At 34.2% G+C, this 19902-nt stretch overlaps 1 protein-coding gene and 1 long non-coding RNA gene across 3 annotated transcripts in view; one reads left to right on the top strand and one right to left on the bottom strand.

Annotated features, from left to right (window-relative positions):
- Rlip (Ral interacting protein) overlaps positions 1-10212 on the top strand; it is a 44712-nt gene extending 34500 nt beyond the window's left edge. The window contains exons 12-16 of one of the 2 annotated variants that reach the window (XM_089239120.1): positions 743-821; positions 1425-1632; positions 6300-6366; positions 6649-6714; positions 9849-10212. In XM_089239120.1, coding sequence (XP_089095246.1) covers positions 743-821; positions 1425-1632; positions 6300-6366; positions 6649-6714; positions 9849-9950 — 522 coding nt within the window. In that variant the 3' untranslated portion in view covers positions 9951-10212. The remainder of the gene's footprint in view (positions 1-742; positions 822-1424; positions 1633-6299; positions 6367-6648; positions 6715-9848) is intronic. The other variant, XM_089239121.1, reaches the window with a different exon arrangement.
- A 7428-nt stretch (positions 10213-17640) lies between these two features.
- LOC149080112 (uncharacterized) lies at positions 17641-19687 on the bottom strand. Its single transcript, XR_016193492.1, has 2 exons — positions 19624-19687; positions 17641-17949 (listed from the first exon to the last, which is right to left on the bottom strand). It is a non-coding gene; the product is annotated as an uncharacterized LOC149080112 (long non-coding RNA).
- Positions 19688-19902: the final 215 nt, after the last annotated feature.

Below are 19902 nucleotides of genomic sequence, written 5' to 3'. Positions count from 1 at the left end.
ATTAGGATATTATTCAATGTACATATTATAAGTAGCTTAGTAATATTCATCTCTTCTGGCAGATATATTTTTTTGTCACCTAATGAATAATGGAATTTGGATCTTCTGAGTGATTGGATAAAAGTTTTCACATTATCCTCTGTCTGGTTGGAAAGTTTGTGTTTCCAATTCGCATGTGTCCCACGTTTATCAATAGGTGAACAACCTGCAGAAATCAAACCATTTCTAAAAAATTGAATGCACTTCTCATTGATTCCATGCATTGAAATAAAAGCATTTAAACGAACTGAAACATTGCACCCCTCCTGAAGTATATGCACCCGATAAGCAAAACTTGCAGTGTTGGGTCTCACTTCACTTGTAGCCTTACTAGGCCTCATATGCTCAGGAACAGTTTGGAAACATTTCAACTTCTTGCATAAACAGTTGGGGCCAAGTTCGTGAGTTGTCAAACGTAAAACCTTCATTAAATCTCTAACCCTACCTGTTTTCTTATGTTTCTTTGTTGATTTATTTATTGTGCATATTATGTATACATGATTACATTGTGAAAATTTAGATTTTTTTCCAATAAAGCCTCCACATCTGAAAAATGATTTGCGATTCATACACAAATAACTGCATAAAATTGAAATAAAAATCATTTTTTCAGTAAAATAAGACATTTTTCATGGCATACTTCAATTTTGTTTTTGCATGATGTTGATTGTTTCTAACATATTGATTGTTTCTAATTAAATAGCTTGATGCTGAGAATGAAAGAAAAGAAATTGATTTACCAGAATGTAATCAAAACTTGACGAATGATGAAAGTTGTAAAGGTGAGTCTAAACTTTTAATTCACATTCAAATATGCATGTTGTCATGCATGGAAGTGTGTAGTCTGATTAGCTGCCAGCAAAATTAAGTAGATTGGTCAATTTGAATTTGCATGAAATTCCAGCTCCAAATGAATTTCCATCCATAGGGATGCAATTCATATGAGGATTCGAGTTGAATCTCTTGCCAACAATATACAGTAATAGTCTTGTTCTTCATGCTTTTGGATTTCAGTGATGGGGTTGGGGAGTATATTGGAATTAGGAACTTAACAAAAATGTTTGAAGCTATCCCTATGTGGAAGACTGAGAAAGAGAGGTGACATAAATTTGTGTACTTTAGGTAGGCTGTAAATATGTGAGTAAAAATGATGTTTGGAGGGATCAAGAGCATATATAGTGCTTCGAACATGTTGCGCAACTTCCCATGCATTCATTCAATCTTTAAAAGAGTTTAATCCTATATAATAGAATTTTTACAGATAATATAACTTTTTTCTAGTTCTTATATATTTTTGAGGGCTAAATTTTTGTGCAACCATGTTATATTGCCATCATCTGCAACTGATATGTAATGATACATTTGCATTTTTGACATTTGTATAGATAATGAATCTATTGGTACACAAAATATACAACCCATTGGTACTAAAAATGATGAAGTCATTGCTCTATATCATGAAAAAGTAATGCTTCAAGTTCAAGAAGAAGAATTACTGCTGCTTAGTGATGAACTTAGACGAAAAATAAACTCTGAAAGAACTGAAATTGAAAGACTTAAGCAAGAAATTGCTGAATATCAAGTGCTGTATAAGTAAGGCCACTTTTTTTTCTTTTTTGGTTTATTTCAATGAACTTGAATTTTAACCAACAATTACTTAATTATAATTGAATATAAATAAATTATTGCAAAATGCAATGTCTTTTTCTTCAAATTTCTTTTTTTTATTATAAAACAAATTCAGAGCTGCTAGTAATATTTAACTTGTGTTTTAAATTTTTTTTCAAATAAAATTTTTCATGGAGTTTTCTCTTTCAGTGAGGATTATCTATATATCATTATTAAACTTTCTTTCTTAACTTCTCTCTCAGACTAACTCTTCATATCACTACCAACTGATCTGAGTTAGAATTATTTCTCTGTAGAGACAGTATTTCTCTAAGTAGTGCCTTGTAAAACCTCGCTAACCTCCCAAGATATAACGTAAAACTATTCAATTTCATTACGAAAGAGGGTCATGAGCCTGGTGCCCAGATAGGAAGAGATATCAAAATCAGAATGTTATTACTGGATTTTTCTCAAAAATATCTATCAGGTGACACCATTGGCTTCTATTTACATTGTGAACCTACCAAGATATAGTGTAAAAAAGTTTCTTTACGAAAGCGGGCTTCAAGTTTGGTGACCAGATCAGAAGAGGTGTCAAAACCAGAATAATGTAGTTGGATTTGTGTGAGTAAAATCTACCTGCCAATATCTCAATAACACTGGTATATTCTAAATACTTAGATATGAGCGTTTTAAGCATTTCATCACACTACTTTTTGAAAATGCATCCAGTATCATCAGATGATGTTTTCACGTCAAAAGTAGAGCATAAGATAGAAGCATATTTCTCAGTACTCAAATATGCCCCACTAGTCTTCCAGGGGGCATCATTGGCTGTACTTACACATTGTAGAAAGATAATTTACCAATAAGAAGATTTAGATACAATTACAAAGAAATTCGTCAAAATTCCTTTTTGAAAACTGGTTGAAAATTAGTTATAGGCATACTTTGCTGAATTCTGTGTTCATTATCAAAAATCAAAATAGTATAGATACTGGATTCATTTACCATATTACATTCCATTACTAGAATTTAATACATTACTGTTAATGTATTACACCCCACCGGCGCCACAGTGGTGGTCGGCTGAAGTTGGTTTGCTGTGGTTTCCAAGGGGCGAATGCGAGCTGATCTCCCCGTTAAAAAGTCTCGCCACAGAGAGCAACAGGCCTACAACGTAACAAATATTCAATCATTACACTTCACTCACAATTTGAGGTATAGATGGCAGCACTGAATTATCAAGCACAACACTAGCTACACACTCAGACTGTTAGGTGCACTCACTTTGTTCCAGACTCTGCCATGAAGCTGGGCTGGAAGAGATCTCGGCAACGGGATAAGTCTGGTGACAGAGCCCCTGGCATTCATTCATTCATGTTAATGTATTACATTCCATGTGGTCTTTCATCTGTACTTGAAGTATCAGTGATAAAACTGGTTTCCTTGTTCACATGATGAAAAAGGAAGAAGAAAGGGAAAGAAAGAAATATATATAAAAGAAATTGAAGGGAAGGAAAAAGAGTGCAGTAGACTTCTCTTTTGCCCTCTCCCTTTCCCTTTGTGTTCTCTTTCTCTAATATATATATATATATATAAATATAGCCTAAATACAGCTAGTCAATATTAATAAGAAAAAAAGTAACTAAACAACTAAGATGCCCTACCCATAGAAATACGGTTGTAATTCATTTAAATAAATGGATAACTTCTCGATTACTCCCATCTAGTTTATCATATTTTCTCTTGAATGTGTCTATCGTAGGGGTGTAGAAAGTAAGCTATTTCATGCATTTACAACCCTGTTGGAAAAAGAATCCCTGCGACTCAACAACTTAGAATTTTCCTTAACAAACTGAAATTAATGTCCCTGAGTTAAAACAGTTGAATAATGCCGTAACAATATTTCATGATCCATCTTATCAATCTCATTGAAAATCTGAAATTCAGTGGAATCTCTAACTCGACCCGTGGATAACTTGACTATCCAGATAGCTCGACATCTATTATTCGCTTGTGTGGTTGGCACAATACTAATTTCATTGTAGGGAAATTTCTCTAACTTAACACATGTTTGGCTTAACTCTGCATTTTTGTCCCTTTGCCACGACTGGGTTTTACAATCACCAGTGTGTTACCAGTTCTAAGAATTTTTCGACATTGTTCATGGGTCTTTTGACAATCTTTTGTTTCTTTGTTCTCCATGATGGTTCCTTTTATGCATTGGGGGTGGGGGTAGAAATGTATGTGAAGAATGAATGTTTGAAACCTGTTGGCTGGCTTATCATTTTAGTGCCGTTTCCAGGAAAGATCTTTTATTCTTTTCATGGTCAAAAAAAGTGGATATTGTCAACATCCAATAGGGATGAAAATCTCATCTGTTAGGAGTTTTGATATTGTCTGTTGCGGAGAATGTTTTCGGCTGAACTCAGTTTTATGATTTCTTGGAAAAGAAGTAAAAGAGAAAGAGCTAAAGCCTGATCAGATGCTGAATATGTCATTTGGTTTTCATCATGAGTATCACCGGCCGCAGATACAGTGGGCTCCATGCAAACTTTATATTGTAAAATCAAAACTTTAAAATCAAAAGTTGAAATTTCGAAAAAACTATAACTGGGTAAAACTCAGACTGGACTCACCAAAGAATATGGAGTTGCACGGAATACTATTTCAACATTTGCTAAAAATAAGGAAAAAATTTTGTCAGCATTTGAATCTTTTTATGAACTAAGCAGAAAACGCCTTAAAAAATCATACTTTAGCTATATAAAAGAAGCAATTCTTTTGTGACTCAAATCCACTCAATCCCATTATCAGAACCAATTATTCAAGCGAAAGCAAAATATTCTGCAAAAAGTCTCAATCAAGGTGATTTCACTTCAAGCAGTGGATGGTTAGCCCAATTCAAAGAGCTCTATGGCATTGTTTTTAGGAAAGTTTGTGGAGAAAACATATCTGCATCTCAAGAAACTGTTGAAAATTGGAAGAATGGTATTCTCAAGCCAATGATAGAAGGGTATAAAGATGCAAACAGGGCCGTAGTGCACCTTTTTGGGGCCCTGAGGGCAGACTTATCCTTGGGGGGCCCCCTCTTGAAAGGGTTATTATTATGCGAAACAAATGTGTACTTTTGTGAGGCCCCCATTCGTCCTGAGGCCCAGGGACAGTGGTTGCCCCAGCCTAGTTATGGCCTTGGATGCAGATGTGTTTAATTGTAATGAGACAGGTTTATTTTTTTGCCTACTGCCTAACCAAACTTTTGCGTCCAAAGGAGAAAAATGTGAAGGAGGTAGAAAACACAAAGATTGTTTGACACTTTTTTTGACAGAAAACTGAGACGGTTCTGAAAAATTCAAATAGTTATTGAAAAATCAAAAACCTGCAGTGATTTAAAAATGTCAAAATTCTTCCTGTGGACTATGATGGCAACAAAAAAGCATGGATGACATCAGACTTTTGAACAATGCTTGAGGAAGCTAGATAAAAATTTTCTTCATGTGAGAAGAGAAAAGTTTTATTTATTCTAGATAATTGTGCCGCTCTTCTAAAAATGACACATATTTCAGCATTCTAATTATGCTTTTTACCACGTAATTCAAGAGCAATTTCACAACCACTGGATAAAGGAATTATTCTAAGTATGAAAACGTTTTACACACACAAATTTACAGATCAAAAATAGTTGTGGGTGTTGAAATGGATGCAAAAATTTCTGTTTTAGTTGTTAAAATGATTGATTGAATGATTTCTGAAGATAGAGTCTCCAAAACCATACAGCATTAATACGCCTGGACAAACTAAACCTAAAAAAAGCAGAAAGATGACTAGAACAGGGGGTCTTCAATCTTTCTTGCCTCGCTAGCACTGCCTATACTCATCATCAAACAAAGAGCACCCCTTCTAGCAACTCTGACATGTGTATGCCTGAAATCTGCATAGTTGTGATCCTTGAATGCAATTTTTATGGAGTATTTAATCAAAGCATTATTCAAGTGCTTGCGAGCATGCAATCGGACACAAACAATAAGCACTTTTGGTGCTTTGGGGAGCACCAGGTTGAAAATGGCTGCTGTAGAAGAACACAGAGATCTCCTTTTGAGAATTATACCAAGCATTATATTTTGTTTTATGACCACAGCAGAACAATGTTCAGAGTACATTATATGTGAGGAAAAAACACTAAACACAGGAGTACAGAAAGAACGGGGAGGGGAAAAAACATAATTTCCCTTCAAAGAAACAGGGAGCACTGGAATGAATTTCATCCATGATCATTAAGGGGTTAATTTCGGAAATTTCATTTTTTCACTTGAGTACGGATTCAGCAAGTGACCAGATTTAATGAGCATTTTTGCAGGAAACAAGGTCCTTGTTATAAGCAGATTTGACTGAAAAACACTCAATTGTTTTCAATAAATCTCCACACAGAGAAGTATGCATGGGGACATTAGCCCCCACACATACTTCTCTGAGTAAATTTGTTACTCCTATTGTGACCATGTGTGTAGAGAAGGGGGAAAACTTCATTTTTTAAGTATGTGTTTGATTTCCCTTCTAATCCTTCTTGGCAAGTGCAGAAAAATTTTATTGAAATTAATTGCTATAAAAAAAATTGTCTTCAATATGAAATTGGAACATTTTTCTTACAGGTATAGACCTTTCTCACTGGATTCCTCAGACAACAGCTCTTCAGATAGTGATGAAAGTAGTGCATCTGTATCCTTTCTCACATTATTTCAAAAACATATAAATGTGGTTTATGTATTTACAATAACTAAAATTTTAGAAAAATTCGAAATTAATATTGCCTGGTTTCACTGGCAGAAAAACCAGAAATCTGCTTCTGCGTATGTTGTCTTCCCAATGGTGATTCAGATTATAGTTTCAAATCCCTTAAACATTACTGACACCAAACTTTTTACTAGGTATGCTTCTTTATAATAATTATTGCACATTTTTAAAACTGAAAATCAAACTGTTGACTTGACTGTTGAAAAGAATGGGGAAGAAAGTGACGCTGTTTATATTTTAAAAGAGCTTATGAGGAAAAATGCAGTGCTGGAGGTATGTTTTTCTGAACATATAGCCCTATATGTGGTTATAATTATTCATTCTATGAAAAATCTTCTGAAAGTTTTTGTTTTCAGCCTGATCTATAAAGTGGTTTGACCCTTAAATGCTCAATTTTTTTTTTCGAGAACTGATAATTTTTTCCAGCATTAATGGCATGTATTGAAAGCCGAAAAAATCATTTAAAAAAAATCTATTTCAAATTCTACTGCTTATACAGGACTTTATTGAAGATGTGAAAGCCTCAAGAATTGAAGTAATATTACTTTGCAGATTAAAAACTACCTTCTTTGTGATTCAAACTATAGTAAGGAAAAAAATCTGGATTGCAAACTTCAAGGGGAAAAAAAGAAATGTTAACAAAACATTTTAACAAATGAGCAAAATCACAGCCGCACCTGCTCTGCAACAAAGAGTTGTTGTCATTATTGGACCATCTACCGCCAAATTCAAAATATAAAATGAAAAGAATATGACCATGTTATATATAAAGGCGATTCTGAATTTTTATTTTCAAACTGGCTGCAGTAATCAACATTTAAAGAACCCTTTGCACACATGTATAGCTACACATTTGACGGTTAATCTAAAAGTGAAAACAAACTACGCTGACATGATGTGAAATCTCGTCATGTCAGAGACGCTGCGAATCCTGATTTGTGGACGATTCAGGATTCAATAATGTGGTAATTGCTCATCACAGAATTTCCACGAATCAGAATTCACAACGTCATGGCAGTGTAGTGTATGTCAAACTTTAGGTCTATTGTATCATATATTACCATCTATTATACAGTATTCCCCCGAATTAGCCAGCATGCTGCCAAACTCTAGGGATACCAGAATTTTTAATGTTGGAGTCTGATTCATTTCTGGCATGCCGAGAAAAGTGAAGTTCAATAAGGATCACTCCATGCATTCAGCCAATTTAGTGGATTTTTATAATAAAGATATTTAAGAATTTTCCAGAATCTGTGATTCAAATTTGCTGGCTAATGCGGCAATAAAATTTTTTCTTTACAGTCACATAATACACAGTAGAGCCTCGAAGTTCAGGCGAAATGCCATAAAAGCCTTTTTTTACTCCTATTTTCAAGCTTTTCTGTAAAATTGCCTTTTTAAAAAATTTTCTGCCATAAATGTGGCTATTTGAACATAGTTTTAAGTTTATTGGTACATTTCAGAGGCCATAATATGCAAAACTTGGGTATTTTGAGCATTGAGAACAAAAGAAATGAAGAATTGTTTTTTTTTTTAATTTCCAACTCTCAGTATTAATTTTCATCAGAAAGTTACCTCCCTTCTTCCAGCTCCATTGAAACGTAAATAAGTGATTCGAGAGATAGGAAACTTGTTATTGCCATGAGTTAACTTTGCTTTGACCAAATGGTGTTAGCATGGCCCCTACATCCTGCAGCAGGGCCCCTGGGCTGGGATCTCTGGCAGGCTCCCTTGTCAGATGTTCCACAGGCCCCAAAGTAGTGAATTTATTCCATGAAAAAAAAAATTGGTAAGTATCATCCCAAGTCCCCAGGCTAGAGCCCTCTCATCCCCACCCACGTGGGGCATTAGCGGAGATAGAAGGGGGCATGGAGGCATTCTCCCCAGCATCAAAGGTGGAGTCGTCTGATCTAATGTATACGTGTATATATGAGTTGACGTCATCATCATCATGCCGCCCCCCCCCCCCAGCCTTTCAAGTCTATCTCCACCTATGATGTGGGGGGCCATGGGTATTAGGCGTGGTGTTTCAGATGAACGCAGTGGTAGTTGAGTGGTCATAGTGACGGACTTGCATTGCGAGGATCCGGGTTCGAACCCCACCGCCGCCGCAGTGGTGGTCGGTTGAAGTTGGTTTCCTGGTGTTCCCAACAGGAAATTCAATTCAATTAAATTCAATTGTTGCGCCAACAGGCGCAAATGCGAGTCAATCTCCCCATTGAAAAGTCTCACCACAGAGAGCAACAGGCCTTCAACGATACAATTATTCAATCATTACACTTCACTCATAGTTAGAAAAGCTGGTGGCAGATGGCAGCACCACACATAACCAGCATTACACAGAAACAAACTTCACTTCAGGTTTCACTACACGTACACTCCAACATGTACCAATTCGTTACAGGTTCTGCAGAGGAATATGGACGAGGTACATGTCTGGTTTTTTAGTAGTAGTAGTTGTAGGTGAACGCAGCCCATGTTAGAAAAGCTGGGAAAATTAGAAATTTGTTTCTCCACATGCTTCACATAACATCTCTCGCTCAGGCATTGGACTGCATTGTATATGTATAGCTGACTGATGACTGTCCCAAGAGGTCATCAGTTAACATCAGGACTCGCCCAATGCCTGGTAGGAGAAGACAGAGCTTTTGGGGGGGGGCACATGTTGTTTTGATTTTATTATTTACTCCATAAATGCACTATAAACACCCATGGGGCTCTATTTTACATTAAAAAAATTTGGTATTCGATTACATTGACCAGAGTCGCCCTCGGGGGTATGCAACAGATGCTGCCACACAGGGCCCCGCGCTTGGAGGAGTTCTGCATATGTGGGAATATTAAAAAAAAGTAATGTTTTTTACAACAATAGAACAAGGTAACTATGGTTCAACTGTAGAAACGATTATTCCAAGTAATACATCTAATAAACTAGAATTATTGTCAACTCGTAGGAGCCCCCCCCCCCTGATAATTTTCTCCTCGGGCTCCGCATCTGGTAATGGTGGCCCTGGAATTGACCTGAGGGACCTCAAATACTTTATTTTGGGCTTGAAATCAATTTAACTTGAATAGTAATGCAGTTATTATTAACTCTAATTGAAACAGTAGATGGATTAAGTGCAACCAATTTTTCAGCTTGTTTGTGAACCCTTAACACCTTAGTTTTTAGTTATATTTCCTGCCTTCCATAAATTATAAATGCTTTTTTAGTGCCTATTTTAGTGCCTTTTGGCCTACCTATTTTGACTATTTTTAGTGCCTTACCTTCCGGGCTCTACTTATCAGTTTCCCATAATTGATTTAAAAAAAAATAAAATTTAGAAGAATTTTTTTTTTCTCAATTTTCCATTAATTGATGAAACTATACTTTTATACAGTAAAATGTTGAATTTTTTCTATTGCAGAAAGTCAATCGAGAGCTTGGTCATAAAGTTCAACAGGAACGAGAATCATGTGTTGATTTAAAAGTACGTTTGAAAATGGCATTTGAAGAAAAAATGTTTTAGAGATGTAGATATTTCTGACAGTTTATTTTTGATGCATCAGAAGAAGTGGATACACAAAAACAATTCTGCATAAGTTGTGTTGCCTGTGATTATTATGTATTATAAAAGTTTAAAAACTGTTTTTTCATAGTAAAATTTATTTTTACTCTTCTAAAACTGATATTGTTCATATATCTATAAAACTAAAATGTATATTTTACTTATTATATACTACATTCTTCTGTTTTGTGTAGTAAATATATATATATATCATTGGTTGCCCATCAGTGTGTGTTATTAATTCAAATGTGTGGCTACTTGAAAACTTCATTAATTTTGACATTTTCAAAAATTTGGCAAAAACTCTGGGTTGAAAAATACATCTAGGCTTTCTTTGCGATAAAAAAATGCAATATTCTTTGTTTTGGTTAATTAAACAACAGCCAGGACAGAATTTGTTTCAGGAGTTCAACAATGCCTTATTTGGGTAGAAGTGAGTTATATAGAAATACAGTCGACGCTTGATTTTATGAACTAGTTGTCATGGTCCCAAACAATATACTATTCCTTTAAATGTCTCCCATTTATGAACTTTTTAATTCACAAACCATGGGCGGAGATACGGGGGGGGTTGCCCCCCCCCCCCAGCATCAGACGTGGAGTCGACTGATCTAATGTATATACGAATTGACATCATCATCATCTTGCCCCCCCCAGACTTCCAAGTCTATCTCCGCCTATGTCACAAACTAGTTTTTCACATCTGTAAAAGCAAGTGTCGACTGTATATACGTGTATCAATAATGTATATGTAACTCCCCCACCCTTTTTAAACAAATCTGGTTTGTCCAAAATATTGAGGGGGGGCCCCCAAGACAAGATTATCCAAAATTTAATATGGGTTTCTTTTATAAATAAGGACCATTGACAATGTATATATTTTTTAATATACATGCTTATAATTTCTCACATGCATATTGTCTTTCTTTTACTTGAACAAATGTCATCTTTACTGAATATTGTTGGGAGTGTGTGTATTTCATATGGTGGAGATGTTATTTGCTTCCTGGCAAGAAAATTAGTTAATGCACATTTTGGGAGGTATTTTCAAATGGTACTTATTTAAAAAGTAGCCTTTTTTTTTGCTATTGGATGTTATCAATTTGTAACATTAATGAGAGTAGCAAATCTCACGCTGATAAGCCAAACAAACTACAAAGTAACTAACATTCATTGTTCAAAATTATGGTGCACATTTTGTGTATAGGTACAAAACCCTTGGATATTTAGGCCTGTTCTAGGTTTGGTGATTCTTATGCTACCCAATAGCATTCAGTTGTCTTCTGTATTTTTAGGGCATGCAGAGGCATAAACAATATTTACAATGCTCAGAATTGACTGACTGGATTGTGGAAGACTCCAAAAAAGAATGCAATATATATTGTGAGGAAAGAAAGAGAATAATTATATCTGTGGTTGCTAGTGCACCGTTTTGGCCAAAAATTGCTTTCGATACCAAGTCATTTTGCTTTGGCTCTAGTCAATCCTATAGGATACTGAAATAGTGCTATGATTTTTTTTTAATTAAAGAAAAATATTAAGGATTTTTCTATTATTATGCTATGATTATGTTGTCTAAGAGAGGGGTACCCCGTCCTACTTTTTCTATTTTTTTGAGAGAGCCCTGTTTCTTATTGTACATTTCATTGATTCTCTTTGTTTATAACTCCTGAAATCATGTATAAGTTGAGTTTAAAACAGAAAATTTAAAACTTATCTGAAGCTATATTTTCTGGGTTGCAACGAGAAATTTTTGATAAGATCCTTGTTCAAATGACAAAGAACATATACACTTTAGTCTAAAAAATTTTAATAGAATGACAATTTTAATGTTTCAGTCCATGAGACTAAAATTAATGAACTTTCAATTTAACCCTAGATAACTAAAATCAATGTTACTCAGTAACTAATTTAGTCTATTGGATGAATGTTTAGTTATCTATGGTTAAATAAATTTGAATGAAGCTGTAATTTTTTCTGAGGACAAATGATCTGCCGTAGAGTGGTTACAATATGAGAAGGTGAGATGGCATGCCAGGTCCTGTATGATATCCTGCACAACTTTTTAGCATGTACCAATTCTTTATAAATTTCACAGGGATTCAAATTTCTACTCTATTCATGAGATGTATGTACAGTTTAGTAGTAGCGGTGGATGGTTGTGTTTTAAAAAAAATAAACTATCTTTTTTTTCACTTTCTTTGCAATATATAATTTGCACCACTTAAATTGCTTTTTTGGTAGCTGTAACTTATGTGGTAACTTTGATTCTTGTTTGTCCCTTTTCTATTCCTGGTAACAACATACGGAAGTTAAAACTATCCTCATTTCTTGAACTCATCACAGGCATATCTCGCTTTACGTGATTAATTGGTTCCACAAAATGATTGTGTAAGATGAAATTGTATAAAGTGAGTTGAATTTAACATGGGTAAAATAGCTATGGAGGTTTTCTTCAGAAGTATAAGAAAAAAAAAATAAACCTAACTTCCAGCAACAAAATAATTTTATTTTCAATGAATAATAAGACTCAGAAATAAGTCTCGTCAATTTGGGCTGTGTTAATAAATTTAATTAATACTCTTTACCTCCGTTTTCACTACTGTTTGATTCTAGTGAATGTGGATGTTTTCTTTCTTGAAGAGCCTGATGTTGTGTGACAGGCTGATAACCTTTTTTATAAAAGCAATGGCTATTCAGCTAACAAGCTGTATTCTTCATCTCTTATAAAAACTTCAGGAGCAAAGCTAGAGAACTATGAATATCCTTTGCAAATATGACAATTCTAAATTCATTAGGATTGTTTTCTTTGATTAAAATTCTGATGGCAGTGTCGATATGTTATCAGAAGTTGCTCCTCTGTAAGATCTGGTGAGATAGATTTGAACATTTCTTTAATATTTGTCTCATCTACATCAATATATCCAACGCATTTTGTCATTTTAATTATGTCGTACCTCTAATTTGCAAGCCCATTTTTGGGACTAAAATCAAACAACAGACCAAATTTTGTGGGTCGCAGTTTCTAAAATTAAGTTTTCAAAATTGTGTTATAGCAAAATTGCATAAAGCGAGGGATACCCCTGTATTGTTAGCTTGCTTGATTTTATTTCATCAAATCCTAAACTAGCAAACATATGTTGGGCATTTTTTGTAGAGAATAAATTTGAAAAACAAAAGCAATAAAATAATCAGTATACATCGCTGTTTCACCTATCTGCAAAAAAATTATGCGGATACATTAATACTTCTTATGTATTCAATTTTCAGCTGCAACAGTATAAGATTTTACCCTTTTTCCTACGTGCAACACTGCCACAATATTGCAAGCCTAATGGAGACAAGATAATCCTAATATACACACCCTTATCTCTTCTTTTTTTTTTGCCCATTTTATATTTTTTCACTAACTTAAATTAGACAAAGGAAAAAAAATTCAAACAATGTTTCTTTTCCTTCATTTCTGAAATTTGAAGGATTCCACGCTGTGCAACTTTCTGCAGTGAAAAAAGTTAAAGAACAAGTTTTAAATTCCAGTCAGATAAAGTTGCACTGATATCTCAGTCCCTCACTTGTGATGTGTTGAAGAGAAAATAATATATTAACTGACCACACATACAATGTATTTAAATTTAAAAATTGGTTTTATTTATTACTATATCTGTGGTCAGATGGTAAATGTCACAAGTCACTTTTCCCAAAAAATTGAGTTGTTCACATTCTGGAGTCTTTTTTTGAAGGTGACAAAATTTCGTCCATCTCTTTCAGTTTATGAGGAACCAACGGAGGCAAATTGCAATAAGTCAAAAAGTCATAGTATCATATTTTTGCAAAATATTGTTTACAAATTTGCCCTAGTAAAATTTTGAAAAAGTGACTTATTACATTTTGCCATCTGAGCACAGATATGAGCCTTAATATCAAAAAACAATATCTGTGATTATTCCTTGCCACGTACTTTCATCTAAAATTTTTGCTTTTATTGGGCAATATTTTTTGTATTTTCTGAAATAAATGTGTGTGTTTTCATATTATCGAGTAAATTATTGAGAGCCATAGTTAACTCATAGATGCAAATGTATATTTATTTAAATATGACTTGATTAAAGCTATTAGTTTTATGACCTGAAGCTGGAAATAAAATCATCAGTTAGTTAATAGTTTTATGCCCATCATATTTCAGTAGTGTTTCTGGAAATATTGAGAATTTTTAAATATTTTTTTATAATTTCCCAAAATGTTGAAAATCACTGTTTACTTTTAAGCTGTGCTTTTCAACCATGAATTTAAGAAAATATATACAAGGTACACTGAGGTAAGTGGATCCACTTTTTTTATTAGTGCATATTCAACCTAGCACCTATGGTTGAGAAGTCAAGGAAACTTTGAAAATATGGTAGCCGTTTTTTTTTAATCATGTTTTTTTAGGGCTAATGTTGTAAACTTGTTTTCTGCAGTGTCCCTTTTTCTAGAATAATTTTTAGTTGGTGAAAGGTTCCACTTGCTATGATGAAGGGCCAAGTGGAACCCATGGTTGATTGTGCTTTAAAATCATTCACAAAATGATGATTATAAATGAAAGAAGTGTAAACAAAAGGGAGAAAAATTCATTTGAACCTAAAAAAGCCCAAACTCTTTATTATTCTGGTATACAAAGCTTATTAACAACCTCAGTATGCAGAAAACTCACAATGTTAATATCTACGGGGTACTCCTCCCCTACAAATATTGACCAACATTATAAGAGGGAAATGTGAATTTTCCCAGACCATCAAACTTCAGAAGTGAAGGAAATGACAGAACTTCACTTCTAATCATGTTGAGCCTAATCCGATGCTTGTAGTGACAAGATAAAACACATTAAAAACATAATTTTTATATATATATATATATATATATATATATATATATATATATATATATATATATTAAGAACAATTTGTATATATAAGGAGAAGACAGACATGTTATCGCTGGTACAAGTCAAAATAAATGTATAGAAAGTATGCACAAGAAGGAGCGTAAGGAGGGTTCACCATCTACATGGAATATGACTCGTATAAGCCAGTGAAAGGTACATGTAGTACAGATTCTTCAAAATTTTGCTTCTTGACAAGTCTTAACTTCATTTAGTTGCCCAACAAACATCTTCACTGACTTTATTTGTGAGGTCAACAAGAACCCCCCCCCCCCCACAAATCCTACCAAAAATTTAATTTTATGAATATTTGCGTTGAATATTTATAAAGTTCAAAGAAAATGTTTGTTATATATTATTTCAACCTATTTCTGTTAATTCAAATGCTTTTTGGAGGTATGTAACTCAAAATTTCTTTAGAAGAAATTCCTCATGGCTTTTCCTAAAGATCAATCCTGTGTAGACCCCACTGTTAGAATCTGGGGTGGTTTTGTGGTTTTACCGTCCTACTGCCATTCTAGTCTAATTTTCTTCCACCTGTTTTCAAAATGTGTCGCACATCTGAACTTCTCTCACTGGGCTACAACCTTCTTGTAAATTTATTCTGGGTTGAATATTACAATTGACTGGGAATTGCTCTTAAATTGTTCGGTTTGTATACAGGGTGTCCATTAAATTTGTAAATAGTTTAAAAATGAAAGTAATTGGTTTTTTTTAATGTGGTTTGCGGAAAAGAGAGTTATTCTCACATGGGATTTTTTTGATAAAGAAAAAAATTACATTAGTTAAAATTTTTGTCGATAGAGGGCACTGCGCAAAAGCAAATCACAAACAGAACTCCATGGAACTATCTTTCTTCAAACTCTTCTTCATCCGAAATCCTTGTAAAGCTTCAGCCGGCGGTTCATGGCTGAAGTAAAACAACTTCACCAATGGTTCTTTTATCCCCCAATGTCAACACAAAACTGCATTGAAAGTTTCAAGCGAATTTGTGTCAACATCAGAATGGAAATCTTTGCTGAGCACTGTATATAATAAAGGAATATTCAGAAATGAGCTATTCACGGACACCCTGCATTTTATATGAGTCAGATTTGCATGTCTCCAGTGATTTGAGTCTTGTTGCGTCCTCTATCGACAAAAACTTGAACTAATTTTTCTGTACCAAAAAAAAATCCCCTTCATGAGAATAACACAAATGCCTTTATAATAATTTTGGCAAACAGCATTTAAACATACCGATGCCTTCAATTTTTGAACTACTGTATTTACAAATTTATGGGACAACCTGTAGGTTCTAATGTTTTCAGTGAAGGTAAAATTGAATTTGTGAAAATTTATCTGTGCTGTGTACATACTCATTGCAAAAAAACTGGCTGTGAAATATTTCTCTTGTATGAAAGTATATACAGTATATGCAATTTCCCCCTTATGGTACCATTATAAGATAACCATTAAGAGAAAATAAAATATTTTATTGTCTACTTTAAATTATCGGGTTCATTACGTTCGCTGTAAATAGTTTGAACCGTGTTGGCATGTGTCCTCTTTCAACGAATATTATGCATCATGATGCGTAATTAATTAATAATTTTATTGTGTATAATCACTTATCAGCCTTTCCTGTAAGTGGTAAGCGTATAGCATTTTCAAAACTAGCGTTTCTAATCATGTCTTGTTTATTTTCTAGCTTCAGTTCATTTATTATTTATTTAATTTTTTGATTCATTGGTGATGATGTAATCGAACCGTGAAACGAACTTATCGGGTTTTTAACATTTTTTTACCGATGAAGGATTTCTAACGATTTCTTGCAAAAACTATTGACCACCTTTTTTATTTTTTGAACTGTATCTGAAGTGGTTAGGGTGAAGCGAATCTGCACCGGCACACTTACACAACTCTTAATTGAATCGCTTATTTCAGAAACACCATAACTGATAAAATTTAATTTCGAAATGGTGTTTATACTGGTTTCTTGTAGTTGATTGATTGATGCTTCGTTTGGTACAGAAACCCATTAAAGCAACGTTCTGTATCCTTCCCGATTTCAGTGCCGTCTTAACAGCATCATGGTCCCCCCCCCCCCCCGGGCAAAGGGATATTCTGGGCTCCATAATTAGCTGAAAGTACAAATTTCTATACTTACTCTCGAAAATCAGTACCAAATCTCGTGATCACGAGAACTTGAACCTTGAACTATCACTATTTGAACTTGAGTCCCCCCCCCCCCCCGAGCCGCGTCCGATGGGCTCCATTTGGCTTCCTTGAAATATTCTTTCTGTACTGAAATGAGTTGGTGCAGTTGGAAGTTTCTCTTATATCTCAAAACTTGAAATTTCGTATTTAAGGGGTATCTGAAGTAAGCGATTTTCAATTGTATTCTATGAAGTGACTTTTCTCTGATGCGCGCGTTAGGAAAATAATGATAGACTTGGTGTCTAAAATGGATTAGCGCCAACAGTGTCATCGGAACCGGGGATGCTGTGGCTGCTCGAGCACCCCAAGAATAGATTCAGAAATCAAAATTTCCTACATGAAACTCAGGATGAGCACCCACAGGTTCGAAACACATCTGACGCTCCTGAGCGCCAAGTCGGCGTAGTGGAGAATTTTCCTCCGTTTCTCCCAACAATAAAATGGGCCATCTTTACAAGAAACATTCCTATGTCAGATTTCGTTGGAGTTTCACTCCTATAGATTCAATTACAATTTAAATGTACCAGTTCAACATTACCAGTCATTTTGTTCGGTTTATTCGTCTAGATTCAATCATATACATGACTGCACATACAATAAAGAACATCAATCCAACGGCCATTGTTGCTGGTCCTGTGAAAGATATCACGTTCATACTCTGTTCTGTGTTCTTTGAAATATATCGGTTTCTCACTTGCCCTTTGTCAATGATAACTAGTACGACCCCAATCAAAATCAACAAAACACCAAATACTGACGCCTTGATTAAGATTTTTCTGCTGAAATGATTTTCATGCTTTATCGGCTGGTTTTCCTTGTCATCTGAATTCATTTGTAGTTTTCCTATGAAAAGAAAAAAAAAAAACCACCCTTTTTTGTATTGTAAATTCATGTTGCTTAAAGGATTTTTTTTAATAATGTTTTACTTGAAGAGATGTTGGTAATTTAAAGCAAAGAACGTTCACAACAATCAAGTTCAAACACTGTCAACATTTTTTTTTGCTTCTCCTGGCTCGTCGAAACTTATTTGAGGACCACGTTTCAAGATGAATTGTCTTCGGCAGCACTTGGAATACAAACACCCGCGAACCGAACTCTTTGCTCACTACAGTACTTAATAGAAAGAAACACGAAAAATTCTCGAAATGGTAACAAACCGCTAAAGTGAACCTGACTATCAACGAAATTTTTAGTCCATTTCATAAGATGCTCATGATTCATAAATGTAGGCTACGCATGGCCCCAGCCCGTGATGATTGTTGTCATTTTTTGCGCTATAGATTCACTAGAAGGGCCAGTGAAAAATCTGGCCTGGGGCCCTGTTGTAGGATGTTGAGGCCATGGGTTGGATAGCCTCCTTCCTGCTGAAACTTTCAATCAACTTAAAGTTTTGAAGTCTATATCAAAGGCTTGAACTACGGGCCCCGGTCGCATTAAGTCGCAATTTAACCTTGTATGCTTTCTAGCTAAGGCTGGGAATCGATTAAAATTTTTAACTGTGTTTAATCAAAATATTTTAATAACATTTTAATTGAATATTTTCAAATGCTAATCATTCATAGCAAACGTAGTATTGATAACTATACAATATTAATTGATGCTATAAAAATGTATTCATTTCTGACACACCCCATCCGCTAAATGGGGATGTAAAGAAATATAAAAATAGATTTATATAAGAAACGAAGGACGCCCGCTTGAAGCTGTTTAATATACTAAACGTATTTGTCATATCTTGGAAGTTAGGTTAGTTACTGATTTCGAAACTAATTGTTTCATACTGTTAGCTTTTTTCCTTGAAATTGACTGATCTCAAATGATAGGGGGAGGAAAACAGATGTTTCCTGAATAAGAAAAGTGCTGTTCACATTAAAGATAATAAATTTTAATCTTGTCTTCCAAAACTTCCATGAAACTCTGTTTGAAAATGAAATCATCTCTATTTTTCGTTGAATCGACTTGTATTTCCAAATGTCGAAAAACTTCATCAAATATTTTTAAAATATGGTCACGTATCTGAAATTTTACGAATAGGAGCATAATTTAAGTCATCCAATCGGTTTAGTTAAATAAATCGAGTTAAATGATGAACTTTTAATAAAATATTTAATTACATTTTGATAGGATTGATCGATTAACCGAATCAATTGATCGGACCAACCCTATGTCTAACCGTAATCATATGACGGAAATATGGGGGTCAAAGCAAACGTAGTCGTAAAAAGAATACAAACGAAAGAAAGTATGTAAAAATCGTAAGAAAAAGTCATCATACAGAAAGCATTTTCGTTTATTACATTACCGAAAAATAATTTTCAATGTAAATTTGCAAAAACAGAAGTTTTCCGGAAATAATTTGTGATATAGAAAAATTTAAGTAGAAGTTCGTTATATAGAGAGTCTATTATACTTATAGTATTTAGATTAACGCACAGGTGTATCCAATACGACAGAACTTATAGGCTACAGTTGTGTATACAATAACTAGTGATATCAAATATTATACAGTATTTTTACCTTGCGTAAAGCAGCTGCAATAAATAGGTGTAAAACTCGAAGTTTTGTCAGGAATAATTTTTTCGGAAAATGTGAAACGTTATCGTAGTGGTCATCATCATGAGCCTTTATCGGCCAAAGATAAGGAAGATTTTTTTTTTCTTTTTATTTGATATGTAAAGCTTTTGATAATGAAACAATAGTTTTCTACCGATAACCATTGGAATTTAATTACTGTGCAATGTTACATGTATTAAATAATCATGAACATTAAATTTGCCGGAAGAATCTTGAAAGACA

Source organism: Pholcus phalangioides, unplaced genomic scaffold (assembly GCF_987345545.1).
Source record: "Pholcus phalangioides strain wild (caught in Gottingen) unplaced genomic scaffold, Ppha-v1.0 ptg000011l_1, whole genome shotgun sequence".
NCBI classification, from domain to species: Eukaryota; Metazoa; Arthropoda; class Arachnida; order Araneae; family Pholcidae; genus Pholcus; species Pholcus phalangioides.
This window is presented reverse-complemented; position numbering and strand designations above follow the sequence as displayed.